The 20646-nt window shown below is 34.1% G+C and overlaps 2 protein-coding genes across 2 annotated transcripts; one reads left to right on the top strand and one right to left on the bottom strand.

Annotated features, from left to right (window-relative positions):
- Window positions 1-8155: 8155 nt before the first annotated feature.
- LOC138129405 (uncharacterized) lies at window positions 8156-8962 on the bottom strand. The gene is made up of 2 exons (XM_069045696.1): window positions 8270-8962; window positions 8156-8200 (listed from the first exon to the last, which is right to left on the bottom strand). The coding sequence occupies exons 1-2, from the start codon at window positions 8960-8962 to the stop codon at window positions 8156-8158; spliced, it is 738 nt and encodes a 245-aa protein (XP_068901797.1).
- A 4361-nt stretch (window positions 8963-13323) lies between these two features.
- LOC138129721 (cytochrome P450 4C1-like) lies at window positions 13324-15134 on the top strand. Its single transcript, XM_069046000.1, has 3 exons — window positions 13324-13703; window positions 13758-13937; window positions 13991-15134. The coding sequence occupies exons 1-3, from the start codon at window positions 13331-13333 to the stop codon at window positions 14158-14160; spliced, it is 723 nt and encodes a 240-aa protein (XP_068902101.1). The 5' UTR covers window positions 13324-13330; the 3' UTR covers window positions 14161-15134.
- The last annotated feature ends 5512 nt before the right edge of the window (window positions 15135-20646 follow it).

Below are 20646 nucleotides of genomic sequence, written 5' to 3'. Positions count from 1 at the left end.
GTAAAACCACGATTCGTCAGTGTAGAAACTCCAGTTGAGCAAATTCTCTCTTGGAGTGTTAAGAATCGATGGCAGTATTCAACATGTACAGGATAATCAGCTTGAAGAAGTTGCTGTATCGCCTGCAGACGATAGAGATACAATTGAACTTGTTGTGAGAGCTGACGAACAGAAGTTGGTAGGATTTCTTCCATAACTCATGTTCGCAATTCTGTTCGTTTTGTAGGGCGACCACTATCCTTTTTCCGATCAACCGATCCAGTTTCCCGAAAGACTTGAATACATTGCGGTAAATTATGACGAAAACTGTTATACTGAGGATTTTATTTCGCTGAACATCAACACATTAACCATGTGTTCAAATAAAAAAAAACATGTCAATGCATACAGCAATTACAACATATCCAAGCAACCTCTGATAAAACAATTGCCATTAATTAAAAAAGATTATACAATCATTTGGCATATTGCTTCGAACAGTAGGTGGTCACTTTGAATATTTGTGAAAATAATTTAATTAAAAGTTTCTCTTTAAACTTGTTTTTTGGATGTAATAATACTTAACCAAAAAACTAAAATTTCAATTCCGTCAAAATAATAAAATAAAAGTTGCAAGTTTGGTTGCCTACCCAGCGACATTGTATGCGCCGCGCTGGCACAATTATTGACACGAATATTCAAAAACTGAACATATGGAAACCCATGTTCAGCGAAATAAAATCCTCACTGTATAAGTTAACACGGCATCGGGAAATTGTTGGCGAAATTCTTCGAAATAGACTTCAATTGAAAATTGCCGCTCACCATCAATGAGATGCCTGTTTCGAAAATACGATATGATTATTTTCCATTTATAAGAAAACCTAACAAGTAATTATTTTCGTCTGAACTTTTGAAAGTTAACTACTTAACTATGACCTTCGTCTGAAGGAACAAACAACAACAAATTCATGACTATATGAATATAAAAATAAAGAATAAACAGCCCCAAAAAAGAACAAATAGAAATAATAAAGTCAGATGTCTCGATAATAAATATATTTATGATGAAAAAAACTTGTCGCTAGCGTCAGTATTTTAGTTAATTAATAATAACTGCAATTTGTAGTTTTAGACTATTTTTTTGCAATATACAGGGTGATTCATATAGTTTGCTAAATATTTTAACCAGCGGCAGATTCCGGTCTCAAAAGGCTCTTGACAATAAAATTGATACCTACATCAAAAATTGGCAAAAATTACCACATCGGTTTTTTCACTAGATTAGTAAATGCCATTCTTCGCTAAATTATTCCACTTTACATCCAATGTATAGCAAAAATCATGAATGTCATAATAGAAGCAAACAATTGTTGCTATACAGAAAATATTGGTATTATAAAGTTCGCTTTAGTTTCATTTTGACAACAATGCCTGACAATTTGTTTCAGCGTAAAATACTTTCTATATCTGTAGTTCTTAAAAGGTGGTAGTAGACTCTTCAACGTTCTTTATCTTCAACAATTTTAACCTTAGAACCTAGACATTTTTGTAAAAGTGTCTAGGGGTTGGAGTCTACCACTGGTTGAAGTTTGTAAGATACTATATGAATCACCCTGTATAGAAAGAATTGAATTGCGAATAATAAATCTTAAATTATCGAGTAGAGATTTATTTTGCAAAAAAAATCCATTTGACATGACTATGGTGTCCCAAAATCCGGGGAACGTCTTAGCAGTACGTTATTAAGTTGTAGTCATAAAATAATTATCAGGTAAAAATGTTAATAGAAATCTATCGTTTTTGTAGAAGATATGGACCATTTTATTAGACTAAGACCCGGTTTATTCACCTTCAAGTAACTTTATTTGAACGGTAATTACCATGGATCTATCAATAGCAGATTCTAAATCATAGCAACTACTGGCCAGATAAATTTACTTGAAGGTGAATAAACCGGGCCTTAGTGTGGAAATATTTGAAAACATTCGATTCATCCCAATTATCTGTTTCCATGGAAATAAAAAGGAGCAATCAAGACCATGTTGCAATATCTTATTTGCGGAGAATCCCAAATTTTCTAATCCCTCATAATCATGTTTCAGAAATGGCGCATAGATTTCGAAGCGCATCAGCTCAGGTAGCCGAAGCTTATCAACTCAGGTAGTCAGAACATGCATGAAAATAATAAAACTTACAGGAATTTGAGTTGCTGGTAAGTTTGGAACAACACCCCTTCGTGCTTGGTAGATATTTTTTCTTAGACGCTTGATATAGCGATTCGTCAATATTTCGATATCTCCTTTCCTCAGTTCCTGCGAATGAATTTTGTAGGCCTCTCGTTTGAATCTGCTGTAGCTTTTCTTTTTAAGGAATTACTTAGTTCATTCCTATTAAGTATTTTTTCTTCATGTGGTGGATGATTATTGTTATCGCTAACAACGATATTTGTTTCCCTCTGTTTTCAAATAGGCCGACTACTTTTAATGAACTCATACTTATTTAACTAACCGGGTAGCAAACAGAATGAAAACTAAAGGGGTGGTTGAATTTTCTGGATTCTTGTACCTTTCGATGGTTGTAAAAGGGGATCAATTTCTTCTAATTTGTAAATATTAATTATTCTTCTTATATTTATTAATCAAGGGTTGGGCAAGGGTAGTTAATCCCTTAATGACCCGGAACTCCGCTCAGACATTACCCTCATTAACGCAGGAAAACGGGACTCTACTCGGCACTATTTTATCGTCACTTTAGAATTTTTATGATGAACCTCAAAATACTTAAACGATAAAAATCAAACATAACCTCGAATCATTTGAAGATATGGTTGAGAAAACAACAAAGGCTTAAACTACAAAGCAAAAAGACTGTATTTGTGAGTAAAAGCATAAAATGAAACATCAAAGAAGTTACTAAAAATGCCTGTCATCGTTTGCATTGCAAGCTTCATCTCGACCTGTTGAAGAAAGCCGAACTGGATTCAGAATGCTTCTGTTTTGACGAAATTCCTAAGCGGCCAAGAACAACACGGTTATTCAGTTCAAAATGCCCGAAAACGCGAAGATGCTGCACAACGTTTACAAAGCTTCAATAAATTTCTTCATAAAGTATCCAAGAAGGATTCCTATTTTTTAATTTTTTGTTATAAAATTATTTCGTATTTATCATAATTATACTCACTAGTAGGAGGATGTACGCCATATGTAGATAATAAAAAACTAAATATTCAAGAAACTGGAATAATGATTTAATTTTAATTTTTATTTTAAGAATCTTCTCAAATCATTATACGTAGCTAGTGGTCCAACGTAAATGATTCGTGACAACAGATTTACGTTTAATATCCTAGGGCACACATGACAGGGAGAAATTCAGCAGTGCAACTTGTTCCTTTTGGCAAAGAGAACTGTTATAAAGACATATCATTTTAAAGCAATTTCTCTTTACAACAATACCAAAAATTTTGGGATTTACTCAATCTGAACCCTCCACCATCCGGCGGCAAAGCAATTTTGCCGGAGTACATACACTATTATGGATATTACTATCAAGTAATAGTGCAGTGCTAATCAACATAATTACCGGCGTCTCGCCTCCACATTTTGACTTTTTTGTGTTTTATGTTCTGTGTCAATGTTAAGGAATTTCCTCACGATATGACATGAGTATAATAATATACTTTTTTGAATTTCAACCACCAATGTGTTCTCTAAGTCCAAAATTTTTAAATTTTTAAAAAAAGATTGCGGTACTATTCCCGTTGCTGAAATTATAAGTGGTAAAATCGAATTTTTTTCTAAACACCAAAGATTTCTCATAGCAACGGCGAGTTCTAAATATTTATTAATTTTTGTGTTATATTGTGTGAATTTGGAACAGCTATATCCAAAAGATATGCTTGCTTTTGTTGTTTATTTAAAATAATAATGTCTGGTCTGATATGCTGAATATGAATGTCAGTTAAAACTGTACCATCAAAATATGTCCAGGGAACAATAGTAAACTGATACATCATTTTGGAGCTATTTAAATTGTCTATAAATAAAACAGTACAACAACTTATTTACTGTTTAGGTAACATTATTAAATTTTCAAACTGAAGCATTTGCTTGCGTACAATAAGAAAATCCTTGTCCAGATTCGCTTCTTACAATTTGCAGTAATTACAGTTAATAATAGAAATCGATGAAAACCATTTTACATTTCAATCATCAGCATTCTGTTAACTGATGCTACATCAACATCAATAAAATTACGATACTATTGTAAAGAGAATTTAAAATGATATACAATTTCATCGTGGCTCTCTAAAATGGTTCGCAAGAGGGTGGTAAGGCTGATCGGAAGATGACGTTGGGCCGCTCGGTTTGTCACTATTATGTGTCCCTTTCATCGTCAAAATTAACTTGTTTCGAATTTTTATCGGAAGTCTGTAGTTTTCAAGATAATCCAGGTGGATGCTTTTCCTTGGTCCACTCTGTATATTAATTATTACCGTCTAGAGTAATTTTTATTATTATTATTTCTAATATTTTGTTTTATTTCTCCTTGGCATGTTTACACCGAAAAACTCTCCGAATCATGGACGCTGTTGTCCTCTAACTAAATACTTGATTCTTGTTCTTTTTACGAATATACAGGGCAAGTCACGTAAGGTTTATTTCTGAATTTATTTTGTACGCAACCAAAAATACTAATTACGCTGATCACTTGATACCGTTTATAATGTGTTTTAATTTAGTAATCAACGTGGGTATGTAATTTGGCTAAAAATGTCAAAATGACAGTTGATGAATTTAATTTTTGATTTCATTATTCAGAACAGGAAAACGTCATTTTGACATTTTTAGTCAAATTACATACCTACGTTGATTACTAAATTAAATCACATTATAAAGGGTATCAAGGAGTCAGCGTCATCAGTATTATTGGTTGCGTTCAAAATAAATTCAGAAATAAACCTTATGTGACTTGCCCTGTATAAATAGGTGGATACTTCTAAAAACATATTTCGTTTCATAGTGACTTCAAACGTAAAACAGATTTTAACTTTGATTTAAATAAATGAATATCGTCATGAAGGAAAATAATTTGAACGTCAGTAGTGTTCTGTTTCATTTATCATCAGTGGTGTTAGTGTTGTTTATTATTAATTATTGTTGGAAAAGAAGAAAATTGTACTATCATGCTGCAAAGTTGAAGGGACCTTTTGCTTTACCATTTTTGGGAAGCATTTATCTATTTAGCAAAGGTCCAGATGGTAAAACAATGTGAGAGTGTTAGAAAATATATACCTAACCAACTTTTCTTGTAAGATTGGTTTCTTAAATCATTGGAAATTGTGGAGAAATATGCACCAATTGGAAAAATCTGGTTGGGTCCCTATCTATTCATTGGAGTTACCGATTCGGATATTCTAGAATATGTTATGAAGCATTGTCTTGCTAAAGGGTCGTTGTACAAATTTGTTGATCAGTTGTTTGGTAATGGAATAATATCTGCACCAAGTACGTAATTTATTAGTAACATAATTTAGTACATACTGTAAGAGAGTAGGTACTTAAATGTAACTTTTTTAAAACACTTGATGTTACTTTTAAGATAGTTTTTAAATTCTTTTAAATAGTGTTTTAGAAATTAATGCAAATTATTAGTAGCGAACGATAACGGCAGACAAAAGTAAAATTTATTTTTCATTTATTGTAAAAATATTTAATTGCAACTATTCAAAATATAAAATTTAAAAATATAAAAATAACTTCAAAATTAGGTTGTATATATAGGTAAAGTTAATTATAGAATTTTTTACAGTGTCAAATGCACTTAGATTTTTTGTCAATGATCAATGTCAATTTTGACAAACAAAATGCCTAATCTAACCGAAAACGCGAAAGTGCTCATTCTTTCCAAATTACAAGAAGGGTGGTCGATCCGGAGGAGGGTTGCCCAGTATAATAACATCGCAAAGCGCACCATCCAGAGGATAGAACAGACAATATTTTGGTGTTCTAAAATATCAGCGACATTTATGTTGTTAAACTTACCTAACCTATATAAAAAATATGACGCTCAAATTTCAAAAAGGCATCTTTACATGTGAAAAAAACTGTAGCAAATCGACTTCTTGATTTTTGAGGTGTACTCGATAATTTTGAAATTAACTGTAAAGCTACGTATATTCGAGACACTCAAATGTCGACACTCGTGTCTAGATTTAGTCTAAGATGTCTTCACACTACTTAGTAAATTGTTGCATAGATTAGTTTCTAGAGTTATTCAGTACACTAAAGTTGATAGACTGCTCTACGAAGTGTTTACACATACCTACTTAAATCTCCGGCAATTTCATGAAGTAAAAGGTTGTAGGTATCTTGTATGTAGTGGGCTATTTTCAACCATGTCAAGAATAAAAAGACGGTTAGCGGCAGCGATGATAATTTATTGCCTTGTAAAAAAGCGAAAGAATTCCAAAAAAACAAGAAGTTGCTGGGTGAAGGAGTGAGTGGATCATGAAACGAAGAGAGGCATATAATCGTTTGCTATCAGAACTGAGAATGCAAGATGCAGAATATTACCGGAACTTTTTGAGAATGTCTGAGGAGGACTTCGAATATCTTGCAACAAAAGTAAAGTCGAAAATTGAGAAACAAGACACAACGATGCGGAGTGCAACTTTAATATAATTTTTTTGTTATTTTTCGCTCTTCATTATTCATTTGCGTTCGCAGGTTATGCAACTTTCTAGTAATTTCCACGTGGGGTACTTGGAAATGTTCTGCAAATTTTCCAACCGCAGCATTTTTCTTTGTTCGATCCCGGTAGAGTGGACTTGAGGTATCCTATAATTCAGGACTTCCTTCCAACATTTCAATTAATGATTTTGTCATTTCTTTGGTCCAAACAACGGACTGAGCAATTCCGTTTTAGTAATTATACAGTGCGTTCGTAAAGTTCGGAATAAATTCGATAAAACTGTAAGTATTAATTTCTGAGAAAAATCCTTGAACAGGTCAACTTTGTTTTTAAAAAGTGCATATTGTTCAGTACTTTGCTTATATTGACAGCTTGTCATCTCCTAATAATGACATCATCAATATATTTTTTTAAATGACAACCCCCATTTTTTTCTTATTTTTCTTGTACGCCTTCGTACTAGCTAAACGATTAATAAAAAAAATTGACACCTTAGATAACAATTTTTTTGAGAAAATGAAAAATTTTACTTCAAAAAATTTAATTTAATTTTTAACTTTTTTTTCGATTGATTTAGTTGCAATGGAAGATTTATTTTAATAGACCAAACAATTTAGAACGATTTGCGGTAGAGAATTCGCACTGAAACGGAACAAATAAGCCTTGACATTATTGAGCCCAGTGTACAAAGTATCGGTGAGTGCCAAATAGTTGGCGGGAGGCAATTTCAACATTTGCGTTAAATTTTATTGTTAACCTGAGATGTTTGTTTGATTTTGTTGGAGGTCAATTAAAATTTTTACATTAAAAATTAAGTAAAATTTTAAAGTGAAATTTCTGATTTTCTCAAAAAAAATTGTTATGTAAGGAATCAATTTTTTTCATTAGTCGTACTAAGAAGGTCTACTAGAAAAAGATGAAAAAAGTGAGAGTTGTCATTTAAAAAAATTATGGATGACGTCATTATTAGTTGACGACAAGCTGTCAAGTTAAATAACGTACTGTACAACATGCACTTTTTAAAAACACAGTTGACCTCTTCGAGGATTTTTCTCGGAAATTAATACTTACAATTTTATCGAATTTATTCCGAACTTTACGAACGCACTGTATACGTAGTGTGTGTAGGAATAAATTTCCAGCTTGCTGGTACAGCTAGGAGCTAGATCGTGTTTCGACACGTTGAAAGAACACTGTTCACACCATAGTCTATTACATTGCGAGAGCAGTGTCGCGACACCGAATGTCGCCTCTAGCGACACCGATCTATGTGCTGTACATACACCGACATTCACTCTATAGACCACCTCTAGACACGAGTGTCGACATTTGAGTGACTCGTGTATAATAAAATACGTGCAACGGACGTTTCTCAACTGCTTTATTTTCTATTATTCTGTGGTACAAGTACCAACTACAATGTCCACACAAGTGCGCTAGATAGCGCCAGCAAATCGCAAACAGAGTATTTTGATACCAATTATAAACTAATTTTAACACCTCCACTTATCAAAATAATCTGAACCTAAAAGAACTTCAACCATTAAACAATATTCTGAATCCCTAATTTACTCAAAAAATAATTATGCCTTACGCTAGGTAAACCTTTGGTTAACAGGTCTGCAGGCATTTCAGAAGTTGGCAGATAAACTATCTTTACTAGGTTGTTAGCAACAGATTCTCTAACAAAATGATGTCGCACATCAATGTGCTTAGTTCGTTTATGGAACAAAGGATTTTCTGTCAACCTCTGAGCACCTTGGTTATCGTTAAACAGAACAATTGAATAGTCACAGCTTGCAATTTCTGACAATAAATTTTTCAGATATATAGCCTCTTTACAGGCTTCAGCAATCGCCATGTATTCTGCTTCAGTGCTCGATAAAGCTACTGTCTGCTGTTTTTTACATTCATAGGATATTACAGCACCTGAAAATTTGAAGCAAAACCCGGTGTAGGATTTCCTATCTATTGCATTTGATGCCCAGTCTGCATCGACAAAACCTTCCAAGTTACAATTATCATTAGTAAACATCAATCCATATGATTTAGTTTTTTGCAAATATTTCAGTATTCTTTTTGCTTGTTTCCAATGGACTGACGTAAAGCAATTATTGAACTGACTTAAATAACTAACACTATATGAGATATCAGGGCGCGTTAACACTGATAAGTACATAAGGCTTCCTATAAGTTGTTGGTAAGGATACTGTTTACAAACATCTTCTGACTTTTCTAATCTTAAATTTGTATCTATGGGAGTATCAGCACCTTTACAATCTGACATGTTAAATTTCTTCAAAATATATTCTACAAATTGCTTTTGATCTAAGGAGATACTGCCATTTTCATACATTTTTACCCTTATACCTAAACATTGTTTCAGTTGCCCTAAATCTTTAATTTTAAATTTTGACATTAAACTCTTTTTCAACTCATCTGTCATAGTTTCACTATTAGAAAAAATGAAAAAATCATCTACGAAAACTGCTATTATTATCCGCTCCTTCCTAAATTTTTTACTATACAAACAAGGTTCTAATTTTGACTTCACATAGCCTAACTCTAACAAACAATCATCGACTCTTTTGTTCCAAGCTCTAGCAGATTGTTTTAGACCATAGATTGCACGTTTTAGTTTTAGTACACAATTACTTTTACATTCTAAATTTGGTGGAACTTGCATGTAAACATTTTCATCAAGGTAACCATTCAAGAATGCTGTTGTTACATCTAAATGAGTAATTGTAAATTTGAGTTTTACACTTAAAGCAAATAACAATCTTAAAGTTGAATATCTAAGAACAGGTGAATAGGTTTCTTTGTAGTCCACACCTTCTTTTTTGGGTGAACCCCTTGGCTACTAATCTCGCTCTAAATCTCACTTTGTTGTCACTTTCTAATTTCTTCTTAAAAACCCACTTACACTGTACCACTCTGTCTGCCTTCTTCACATCTACCAATTCCCATGCTTGGTTGTCTTCGAAAGCCTTCAGCTCTTCCTTCATCGCTTGTCTCCACATCTCCTTTTCTGGCCCGTTCATCGCTTCTTCATAAGTGATTTCTTCACCACACGATTCCGATTCGTCCAACACACATAGGTTTGTCAAACCGTACCTGTTGACCGGTCGTCTTTCACGCTTGCTGGATCGTGCAGGGATTTCTTCTTCAGAAAGTGTATGGTTTGCATCATCTTTCGTTGAATATGAGCTCGATGTGTCACAGACATACGTAGGATCATCCGGATCTGAAACAGTGTTGTCTTCTTCTGTCGAGTCTTCATCCTCCACTTGTTGTACCTCGGGTACTTTGTCGTTTTCCTTCACTTCTATCTGAGACTTGTCCGAGTTGATTTCATTCTTTTCCATGATTATCACATCTCTGCTCGTAGTGACTTGTCTCGTCTTTGGGTTGTAGAGTCTGTATCCTTTCACATTCTCTGGATGACCTACAAAAATGTATTTGGTCGCTTTCTTATCCCACTTTTGTCTTTTGTTCTTGGGTATATGCACCATTGCAGGGCTTCCAAATACTCTAACATGACTGACATCAGGTTTCCTACCTGTCCACCTTTCAAATGGTGTCATCTGTCCTAGACCTGAAGACGGCGACCTATTCTTGAGGTATACTGCCGTATTGACTGCCTCGGCCCAAAAACTTTTGTCTAGTTCAGCTTCAAAGAGTAGACATTTTGCACGTTCAACTATTGTCCTGTTGAAACGCTCACAGAGACCGTTCTGCTCCGGAGTATATGGGTTGGTCTTCTGATGGGTAATTCCTGCTGCTTTCAAGTAGCTTTCCATCTGTTGTGAACAAAACTCCCCTCCATTGTCGGTTCTCAATGTTTTGATTTTTGATTCAGTTTGGTTCTCAACCATACCTCGAAATTCCTTGAAACGTTGTAATGCCTGGTTCTTCTCCTTCAAGAAGTACACAAATGACATTCGACTGGCATCATCTACAAACAGGAGAAAATATTTAGCTTGACCAATTGACTTGGTTTCCATCGGTCCGCATAAATCTGAGTGTACCACTTCTAGTAGTTTCTTGCTTCTATGGTTTGCCGACGGAAAAGGTAAACGGGTCTGTTTTCCTTCACAGCACACTTGACAATTCGATTTCTGAATGTCAGCTTTCTCGTTGTAGAATACTCCCTCTACAGCGCCTCCTTTCATTCTTTCAAGGTCATTGCTGTTGATGTGTCCTAGTCTTCTATGCCACGTCTTTGCATCTGTAGCCTGAACCACCGTCGCTGCCAACACCTTCTCGGACTTCACTGTGTTCAATTTGTACACCCCATTTTCCAATTCTGCTACTCCTATTAGCACTTTCTGTTGATTATGGATGTGACAGATATTCTTCTTGAACGATACTGTATTTCCATTCGCCACCAACTGACTAACTGATAACAGATTTGTTGTGAGGTTAGGAATGCATAAAATGTTTCTCACTGTGATGTCAAACTGAGAATTCTTCACTCTTGTAGTGATTTGTGTATCCCCGGAACATTTGACTGGCATAGACATCTGATTTGCAATAATAATTTCTTTCATTTCGTGCACTTGTCGAACTCGCTGTAACTTTTCTGGATTTGGCGTCATATGAGCACTTGCTCCCGAGTCTACATACCAATCTTCTGTACTGAATTTGCCGTTTAGAAAAGCCGCACTAAAAGCATTAGCTTGCCTCTCTTTCAATTCAGGACACTGGTTTTTGTAGTGGCCAATTTTCTTACAGTTATAGCATTTTATCTGCTTACCCGTTTTATCTGACGTTTGTTTTTGTTTTCCACCACGATCGGTGTTTTTTGTTCGCTGTTTCGACCAAAACGCAGATTCTGTTTCAGTACTTCCGACCTCAGAACTCATGTCAAGCAACTTTGTTTTTATGACGTCAGCACTGATTTCTATTCCCGAATGTTCGATGGCCATTATCATTGGTGCGAATTTTTCAGGAAGTCCAGCCAATAGCAATGAACCAATCCACTGCTCGTTGATTTCGAAACCCGTTCCTTTTAATCTTTGCGCTGTTTCCACCATTTGAGACACATAACTTGTCATGGAGTCACAGTTGTCGAGTCGAATGGATATCAATGTTCGAAGTAAACTGATTTTCCTTGTGTATCCTGAGTCATCGAATAACTGTTTTAGCTTGTTCCATAAGGCACTTACCGTGTTCTCATTCTTGATGTGCACATATAACGTAGGGTCAATTGTCATCACGAGCTTCGCTTTCGCTTTTCTTTGATCAGCTTCACTCAAATCGGCTGGTAACGCATCAATGTCGATACCTTCCAACACCAAAAAATTTCTTGCTGCGAACGCCCAATCGTCGTAATTTTCACGTCCTTTTAACTTCGGAACGTTGACCAGGTAGCTTGATGTCGACATTTTTCACACAACACGAAAATTGATTTCTAGAAATTACTTGAGAAATTATTAGATTTTGCGGGTCTGGGCTGGTCTGGGCCCATAACCTAATAAAATACGTGCAACGGACGTTTCTCAACTGCTTTATTTTCTATTATTCTGTGGTACAAGTACCAACTACAATGTCCACACAAGTGCGCTAGATAGCGCCAGCAAATCGCAAACAGAGTATTTTGATACCAATTATAAACTAATTTTAACAGTGTATACGTAGCTTAAAGTACATACGAGTATATGTTGTTCACGTTGAGTTGACAATTTCAAGGTTAAATAATTTAATTTTTTCGCTTTGTAATTATGTTTTGTAAATAGTAACATGCAGGTAAACACCGTACACGTTGGATTGAGCATTGCTAAATCGCATTATGTTAGTTATAGTGCATTCATTTTAAATGTTGGGTTTTGTAATAAAACTTGCCTGCTTTGACACTTGTCCGAAACTCAGTGAATCTAAAACTGTGTTCAATATATTCGGGTCCAAAATTAAAGAATGGGATCGAGATCAACCTTTAAAAGACCAAGTGAAACCATTAAGATTTGTTGCCAATACTGGTGAATCATCTAGTGAATTTGATTCAGATGACGATTAATTTTTTATTTGTTTACGTATTTTATTATTTATTTTTTACTTACTTTAAAAGATACATGTAATGGATACTTTACTAATTACTCTTATTTCTTTATTAAGTAATCTTATTTGTCTAATACATTACTTAAAATCAACAATCTCTTTACATTTTTTTGGTCACTGATCACAAAATGTGTTTTAATTTTTTTTTACTTGTGTCTCTTTCTTTTGCTCGTCGATAAGATGGTGAAAGTACGACGTGGTACCAGTTTTATATGAACAGAGGGATTCCTATTTTACGGTACCGATGCAATGAAAATTTGCCACTTTCGTAATTTATGGTGTTTTGAGTTTACAACTTTACCCAACGTTTAAAATGAATGCCCTATAGCTGCATGTTACTATTTACAAAACATAATTACAGAGCCAAAAAAATAAATTAATTAACGTTTATATGTAGATATATTTTAATATTAATTAATTAATTTCCTTAATCCCATACTACAAATTAATCTTGTGTGGAGATTGCTTGGATATGAGAAAAGATTGGATCAGATTTGTGGAATGATTTATGCTTACGTCAGAAAAGCAAGTACAAATGAAGTTTTCATAATTTATTTGTTCAATGAATTACTTTTATATTCTAGAAAGAAAAAAAATGTCTAATGAGAATGAAGTTGGCGATAGTAGTAATAATAAAAATTATTTAAGTAACTTAATAAAAGCTACTGAAGAAGGGGGTAAATGGACCGACGAGGAAATGATGGAAGAAATACAAACGATGATTATGGCAGGAAGCGACACAACGGCTATCACATTAAGTTTTGCCACTATAATGTTAGCCATGCACCAAGATATTCAAGAAAAACTTTACAAAGAGATGTGCGACATCTTTGGAAATACCGACAGAGATCCTACGTTGGATGATTTAACTCGAATGAACTATTTGGAACGTGTTATCAAAGAAACCATGAGATTATTTCCAATAGGACCTATTCTATTTAGACAGGTTCAGGAAGATATTAAAATACGTAAGTTTTTCAACGCCTTTAACTGTGGAACTGTAATGAATGAATATGTTGTAGGTGACATTGTCATCCCCGAAGGTAGCGAAATATTAATTCCTGTACATTTTATACATAGGAATCCCATACATTGGCCAGATCCACTAAAATTTGATCCTAACAGATTTCTGCCAGAGGAAATTGAAAAAAGACCTCGTTATTCGTTCATGCCCTTTGGCATTCCTCCAAGAAATTGTATTGGTAAAATATTTTCCATTAAAATTTTTCGTGATTTAAATTCTTTATCTTTTTAGGGATGTCATTTGCCATGATGTCAATGAAAGTTTCTTTATCAAATGTCATAAGAAATTTCCGAATTATTTCAACTCAATATAAATCTGTAGAAAGTATTAAACTTCTTATCAACATAGTAATTGCTAGTAAGGATGGCTACGGAGTAACTCTTAAACCTAGAAAAAAATAATTTGAGGATTTTTGTATCAACAATATTTTTAAGTTAAAAGTCATATTCGGTGCGATTCTAATTCAACATGGTTATCCCTTAGCAATACAAGAAATTGTTATGTAAACATTTTCTGGTTATATAAAGAGTCTTGTCCAAAATTCCATTCTAGTTTGCCAAATCATAACCATTTTTCTAACAAGCATGGTTATGAAGATTGTTATATAAACGTGTGACAAATCATCTTGCTAATTTGAAAGATGAGCAAATTTTCTTATGCATTTTCAAAATACCGTGGAAAATGCTGAGAATCAGTAAGTGTAATATAATCTATTCATTTTGATTGTGACCACTCCCTAGCAACTTTTCAGTTGCTACGTTATTGATAGGGAATTTTAGATAACACTAAATTCAGTTGCAGTTGGCAACTCTCGGGGGCGCCATTTTGACAGAAACGTCACGCTCACAGAAGACAGATCGGAGAACGACTTGCGCAAACGTTTTTAGACGTACATTGTGCGCATATCTATAAAATTGCGTTTTGGTACAAAATTCTAGAATTCAAAAAGAAAATGCCACGTCGTCTTCCCAAAGTTGGGACTAAACGGTTAATATTGACTTGTTTCGAGACATTTATTGAAACCAACGGGAAAACAACTCACAAAGACGAACATCACCAATAAAGTTAACTCTATTTGTGCTTTTTTGTTGTACATTTTGGCTAGTAAGTGTTGTAGTTTGATACCTTCTGCCTTTTCATCCCCTGCAAATCATTTTTTGAACTTTCTGTCTGATTAGTTTTTATCTGAAAATACATATTTGTATTAATCAATGCTAATTGAAAGTTCTGATTACCTTTAGCAGGTAATCCCCAGGCATTTTTCGCGTTTGTCTTACTGCCAAATGACCATTTCCTTCGTCCTTCATTAATATCGAGAATTGCATGAGGTGATTTCGAAGTTTTTACGTTAAGTAAATAATTTGTACCTGTATATTACCCCACTTTTCAACAAAAGTGATTACAGAATCAGACAGACGTTTTTAGTTTCTCCTACTTCAAATATTGATTTCCGTTATTAATATTGATAAATACATTAAAATCATTGCTTTACTACCATGGTCAAGTTTTGACAATTCTGACATTTTCACATCATGTTCACACCACACAAATATTTAGTGTAAAACGTATGCAGCACACAGCTAAACAGCGCCTACTATGTTTTTCGTTGTGGTCACAATCAAAGTGAATATAGGCTTTGCCATTTCTATTGAAACACCACCTGTTGATTGACAGTTTGGCAACGCTGCAAATATGTTTAGTAATTTTTTGACTATTATTGCCAATCTTGAATGTCATGTCATATTTGACTCAACGCGTCTTTCATTCAATTATAACCCAATAATTATCAAGAATTTATTGTTTTTTCGCGAAAATAGAGCAAAATAGAAAAAAAAAACGTCCTTATGGGTGCTGACATGAAGAGAACTCTTATTAAATTATATGATACACTGCATTTAAGTCAACCAATGTGGTCAGTCGAAAAAATTTGTGTTGAAATTTCAGAAATCTTTTCCGTAAGTTAAAAAAGGTGTTTTTCTATCATTCTAAAAAGCGTCAGCGTCTTCAGCTTAGAACGTATTTCCATTTGCTAACAATGCTGATTTAGGTAGGTATAACATCAAAATTAAATCCCGCACTTTTTATCACACGCCACTTGGCACATGCGTCTTGAGGGGACACCTTAAATTATTGTTCTAAATTGGAATTAATTGTAACTTTGATTTTCATCTCTTCAGCTAAACTTTAAGTACAGTTTTATTTGTTATTAATTATTATAACTCATTTAACTTTAACAGCAGAAAAGTGAGGTTACGTGTTAGTTTCGTCGATCCTCTGTGGTTTCAGTATAAGAAATATTCAATAAAAAAAGCATTTCAGCAAGTGTAGTTTATTAAAATACTTAATACATATAAGTACATTAAAATAAACCAAAATAATTATTTTTTAACTTAAACTTTTCCCCAATTCATTCAATTATGAGTTCCTCAAACTCCTGATTTTTTAATCCTTACAATCTTATCCCACATTGTCTATATACCCCCATAATACCAATTTCTTTTTCCAGATAGGTATCTGATATTACTGTCTAGAGAATTATCCAATCACACCTGAGAGGCGAAATCCTTCAAGATTCCAAAACTGGCGCCAATCCTTTGATTTTGTAATTTCCTTATTCATTGATTAAAATTCTTTGAGTTTCCCTTGGGCTTTACCTTCCACCTTCCAGCAGGAACACTAACCACGACAGATAACCACGCTAAAAACCACTCACTCACATTTGTAGTGGTAGGACTCGCAGGCGTAAAATTTTTAGATTTCTATTGACATTTATATTAAATTATTAATTATTATATATATTAAGAATGCACGATGCGTCGACGAGATAAATAATTGCTAAATGTGTAGTTAGATCATTGATTTAACAATTTATCATACTTATTTTGACAGTGATTTGCTTTGACGTTTTAGGAACTAGAAAATGTCAAAATTTCAAATTTCTCACTAAAAGCCCTTTTACAACCAACCGAACCTGTTACACATTGCTAAATTTTAGGAAAAATCCAACAGGTGGTGTTTCAATAGAAATGGCAGAGCCTATAGATATTACATATATAGGTCAAATAATTGAATAATACATATGTACTTTTTTGCTATTACGAAGTTCTATTGTGGTTTCAAGGCCAGATTGAGATTAGAATATAAATTGATGAGAAATTAAAATAAATTCAAAATTACTAAAATTTGCTCGTTCTCCAACGTTTGGACCATAATTTCCATTCGCTGGAAATTAGTCTTCTTGTTCCTTTTTTTACCGTTAGCAGAAGAACGGCAAGAATCAGTTTTTAAATTAGTTGACGCGGGTTTGACGTTTGATTTGAGCAATATTCACTAGCTAAGCAAACTGCGCATGCGCGACACTTATTAAAATAATAACGATGTTCATGATGGGCCGCGGCAATAATAATCATTGCTCAAATTTCGTTATGGTTATCGACATTGTTACAACATTGCAGAGATAGCAATGTTGTTACTTAGCAATCTTAAATTAGACGAAAAAAATCAGAATCGCACCGATTATCGATTCTAAATTTTCGGTTGTAATTGTAACAACGAGCGTCACTTTGACAGTATAAATTATGCCAAAGTGATACGAGTGGTTCCCTTTTGAGAGCTTGAGTGTTAAAACAGATCATTTCAAGAGCTAGAGTGTAATTCGGTTGATTATTTCATGAATTAAATAGTACCATTTGACAACAGTATTTATTTTATTACTTTAGCAATAGGATTAAAAACATCTGAGAAACCTACTTGACGAATTATCGAATTGTCACTGTAATCCAAAAAATAAAGCCTTACGATTGGTCGAAAACGATGATGAATGAAATAATCAATAGTAATATCCCCAGTGCATGTAAAATTGTCGATAATTTAATTCTCTGGAGAGCGCGAGGCGCACGAGAGGAAATTATGAGACAATTTGACATGCACGAGAGGATATTTTGGCAGGCTTTTTCCTGAGAAAAATTTAAATGGTAAGTACAGGGTTATTCTAAATGATTGTGGTCGAAGTAGGCGATGCCCATGTTATTACATTTTTGCCGCTTTAATGTGAACTGTCAGTTTTGTCGCTGTCACTGTCATTTTTTAGGCGAAAAGTGCGGTGATGAGATTTTTATTTATTTTTGTTAAATTAACGATTGAATCCAGAAATATTGAGTTGTTTTGCAATCAATTTTAAAAATATTGAGTTGTTTTGCACCCAACTTAACTCCCCTTTGTACTCACTTATTCACATCATTTTGATGTTTTTTTATGTGGAGCGGCAACCATAAATTTTACATTCAGTTTTCACGCCTACAACTACAATCATTTAGAATAACCCTGTACAAATAAACGTAGTTCTGCGTTTAAAAATTGGTTTTTCTTTACATTTTTACGCAGTTGTTGACGGTCATGACTTATGAGCATGACATTTGCACTGAATTGGTGTCTAAGGTGCTTTATTGACAACAGTTTTGCTCTAGTGCAAATTATCGAGAATTGCACTGGTGCAGATTATCATATACAGGGTGAATTTTAAAATTTCCAAAACGCTGTAGCACCTTTATTTATTGTCCAATTTTAATAAATAAAGTATTAAAGAAAATGTCTTCTAAAAGACCATAAATTATCATATAAAGTGTTATAACATGCGGCCCTTTGTAAACTTTCCTGCAAGAGGAAACTTTGTACCTAATAGATAATATCGCATTTCCCGTAAATACACAAAACAGAGCTGGAAATCCAATTTCGCTTCCGTTGTTCCTAACGACAGCCGTTAAAGTAAACTATAGTTGACTCAAGTTGCAAAAAACCACTTTGTCTTTGCAACAGCACTTTTATGGCATTAGTCATTTAAAATTACTTCAAAACTGTACTTACATGGAAAATATTCAATCCAAACCCCTCAATAAAATACAGGTAGTAGGTAATGGTGGGCCCCAACGATGTTTAAAAGCAATTATGAAAACCAAATAATATAAAAGATTCTCAACAAACCAATTATTTACAAAAAAAATATATACAAACTACAGCTTTTTCCGTGCTTCCACAATTTCGGAATTTAAAATTTTCGAAAATTACAAGAATCTTGCCACGTTCACTAAGCATCTTCTCCATTGTAGCGTTTGTTCCAGGGATCACTTGAATATTGTTGGACGAAACTAATGATTTTAGTAAAACGCTGTCCGAATATTCCCAACTACCCCTACTTTATTTGCAAACAGGTACAGCTACCTTCCTAATTACCCTTTCCGTTAAGGGATTAAATTTAGTACCGGCGCAATCGTACCTGTGGATTACAGGTAGTTTGAGAGACCCTGGATTATAGCAGGTCATATCGGCGCAATCGTCCCCTGCCCAGTGAGAGAGAGAGAATGAAAATGATGAATTAATTAGAACAGTTTTGGGGAATCAAACCAATGTAGAACAATTTCTAGAAGTAGCAGGTCAATGGAATTTAGTTGCATGACATGACACTTACGTAACAGCATTTCAAGCCCAATTTAGGTTTCAAATTAGGTTAATTTGTTTCATTTTAATTCTGTTTGCTTCATTTTAATTCTGTTTGTTTCATTTTAATTCTGTTTGTTTCATTTTAATTCTGTTTGTTTCATGTTAATTCTGTTTAATTCTTGGTGCTGATTTTTATTATTGTATAGAGACGGTAATTCAGTGTTCCTGTTTAATTCTGTTTGTTCCATTTTTAATTGTGTTTGTTTCTTGATGTTGAGGTTTATTATTGTATAGAGACAGTAATTTAGTGTTCTTTTTCAGAGTTCTAATTCAACAACAGATGATGTACATTCGGTCTGATCCTAACAAAAGTCTAAATTTAAACAATTAAAATAAAGGTGGAAAACGGAAACTGTAATTTCAAAAGTTCTAGAGATGTCGAAAATGTGTAGCGATCAGAGTAAAGTAGAACCGAGCTGATTGGTCACTTTGGTCAAGTAGGGGTTGCGCCAGAAAGGATAAAACCGAATGCGGGACGGGAAACAAGGCTTTTTTGATTCACTCGGTGTTTGATCTGATCTCCCAAGTAGCCGGAGGTACGTTCAGTACTTCCAGCAGCCATTTTGTGACCACGTGCTTAACATTAACAAGGTAAATTATTTCTCTAATGCTTGTACAGTTTCGGAATTAAAATTTCGGGCACTATTTTTCTGTCACTTCAACAAAATTTCTATAAAGCACCTTCTACTGTCATCATGACTGACATTCAAAAATTAAACTTTTTTGTGTCAGTCACCCAATCAATTTTTAATTTTGAGATTTCATTTAGTTGCACTGGTGCAATTAAATCATCGCTTTGATATGTTGCCTACCCGTTATTATACCACAGTTTTTGAATGCCAAAAAGACAAAAACATGACAAGAGTAAAAACTAAGGTTATTAACGTAAAGGTTTATATCATGACATTGACAATAATGCCCGAAATTTTAATTCCGCAACTGTACATTATTTGTAATCGCGATTTAATTATTCAAACGGCATTTAGTTCCTTATCCTTCTAAAGTAAAGATTATATTATTTTCTTTGAGCATTTGACGACCACGTGACTCTTTGGAATATTGAATTAAATTCTTTATCGCGAAGTATGTGAGCTTCTTGCATTTACCGATTGGGGAAACGTGCTCTTGTCAAGAGGAACTAGTATGCAATTATCATAAAACATTTTCTTTCATTATTTATCTCTTGGAATCTCGAGTTCGGGAAGCTACTGCCAGTGTCCGTCGCACTCGATTAGCTGTGGTCCGGCGTAAGAGCACAAAATTAGCCGCGTCACCCCCGAGGGGGCCAACGACCAAACTAGACCAGCTGACACGTGAAGAGAGGTACCCTTTGGCCCTGTTAGAACCCTCTTCCTTTTTATTTTCGACCAAAGGATTAGACCAGGGTGATC

The sequence above is a fragment of the Tenebrio molitor genome, chromosome 4 (genome assembly GCF_963966145.1).
Source record: "Tenebrio molitor chromosome 4, icTenMoli1.1, whole genome shotgun sequence".
Taxonomy (NCBI): Eukaryota; Metazoa; Arthropoda; class Insecta; order Coleoptera; family Tenebrionidae; genus Tenebrio; species Tenebrio molitor.
This window is presented reverse-complemented; position numbering and strand designations above follow the sequence as displayed.

What these genes read in the sequence shown, in the direction of transcription:
- LOC138129405 (XM_069045696.1), bottom strand. Translation starts at nt 8,962, where the DNA reads ATGTCAGATTGTAAAGGTGCTGATACTCCCATAGATACAAATTTAAGA. An exon ending in TAACCAAAGGTTTACCTAGC is followed by an intron (nt 8,201 to 8,269) that starts GTAAGGCATAAT and finishes AAGTTCTTTTAG; the next exon opens with GTTCAGATTATTTTGATAAG.
- LOC138129721 (XM_069046000.1), top strand. Translation starts at nt 13,331, where the DNA reads ATGTCTAATGAGAATGAAGTTGGCGATAGTAGTAATAATAAAAATTAT. An exon ending in TCAGGAAGATATTAAAATAC is followed by an intron (nt 13,704 to 13,757) that starts GTAAGTTTTTCA and finishes AATATGTTGTAG; the next exon opens with GTGACATTGTCATCCCCGAA. An exon ending in TCCTCCAAGAAATTGTATTG is followed by an intron (nt 13,938 to 13,990) that starts GTAAAATATTTT and finishes TTATCTTTTTAG; the next exon opens with GGATGTCATTTGCCATGATG.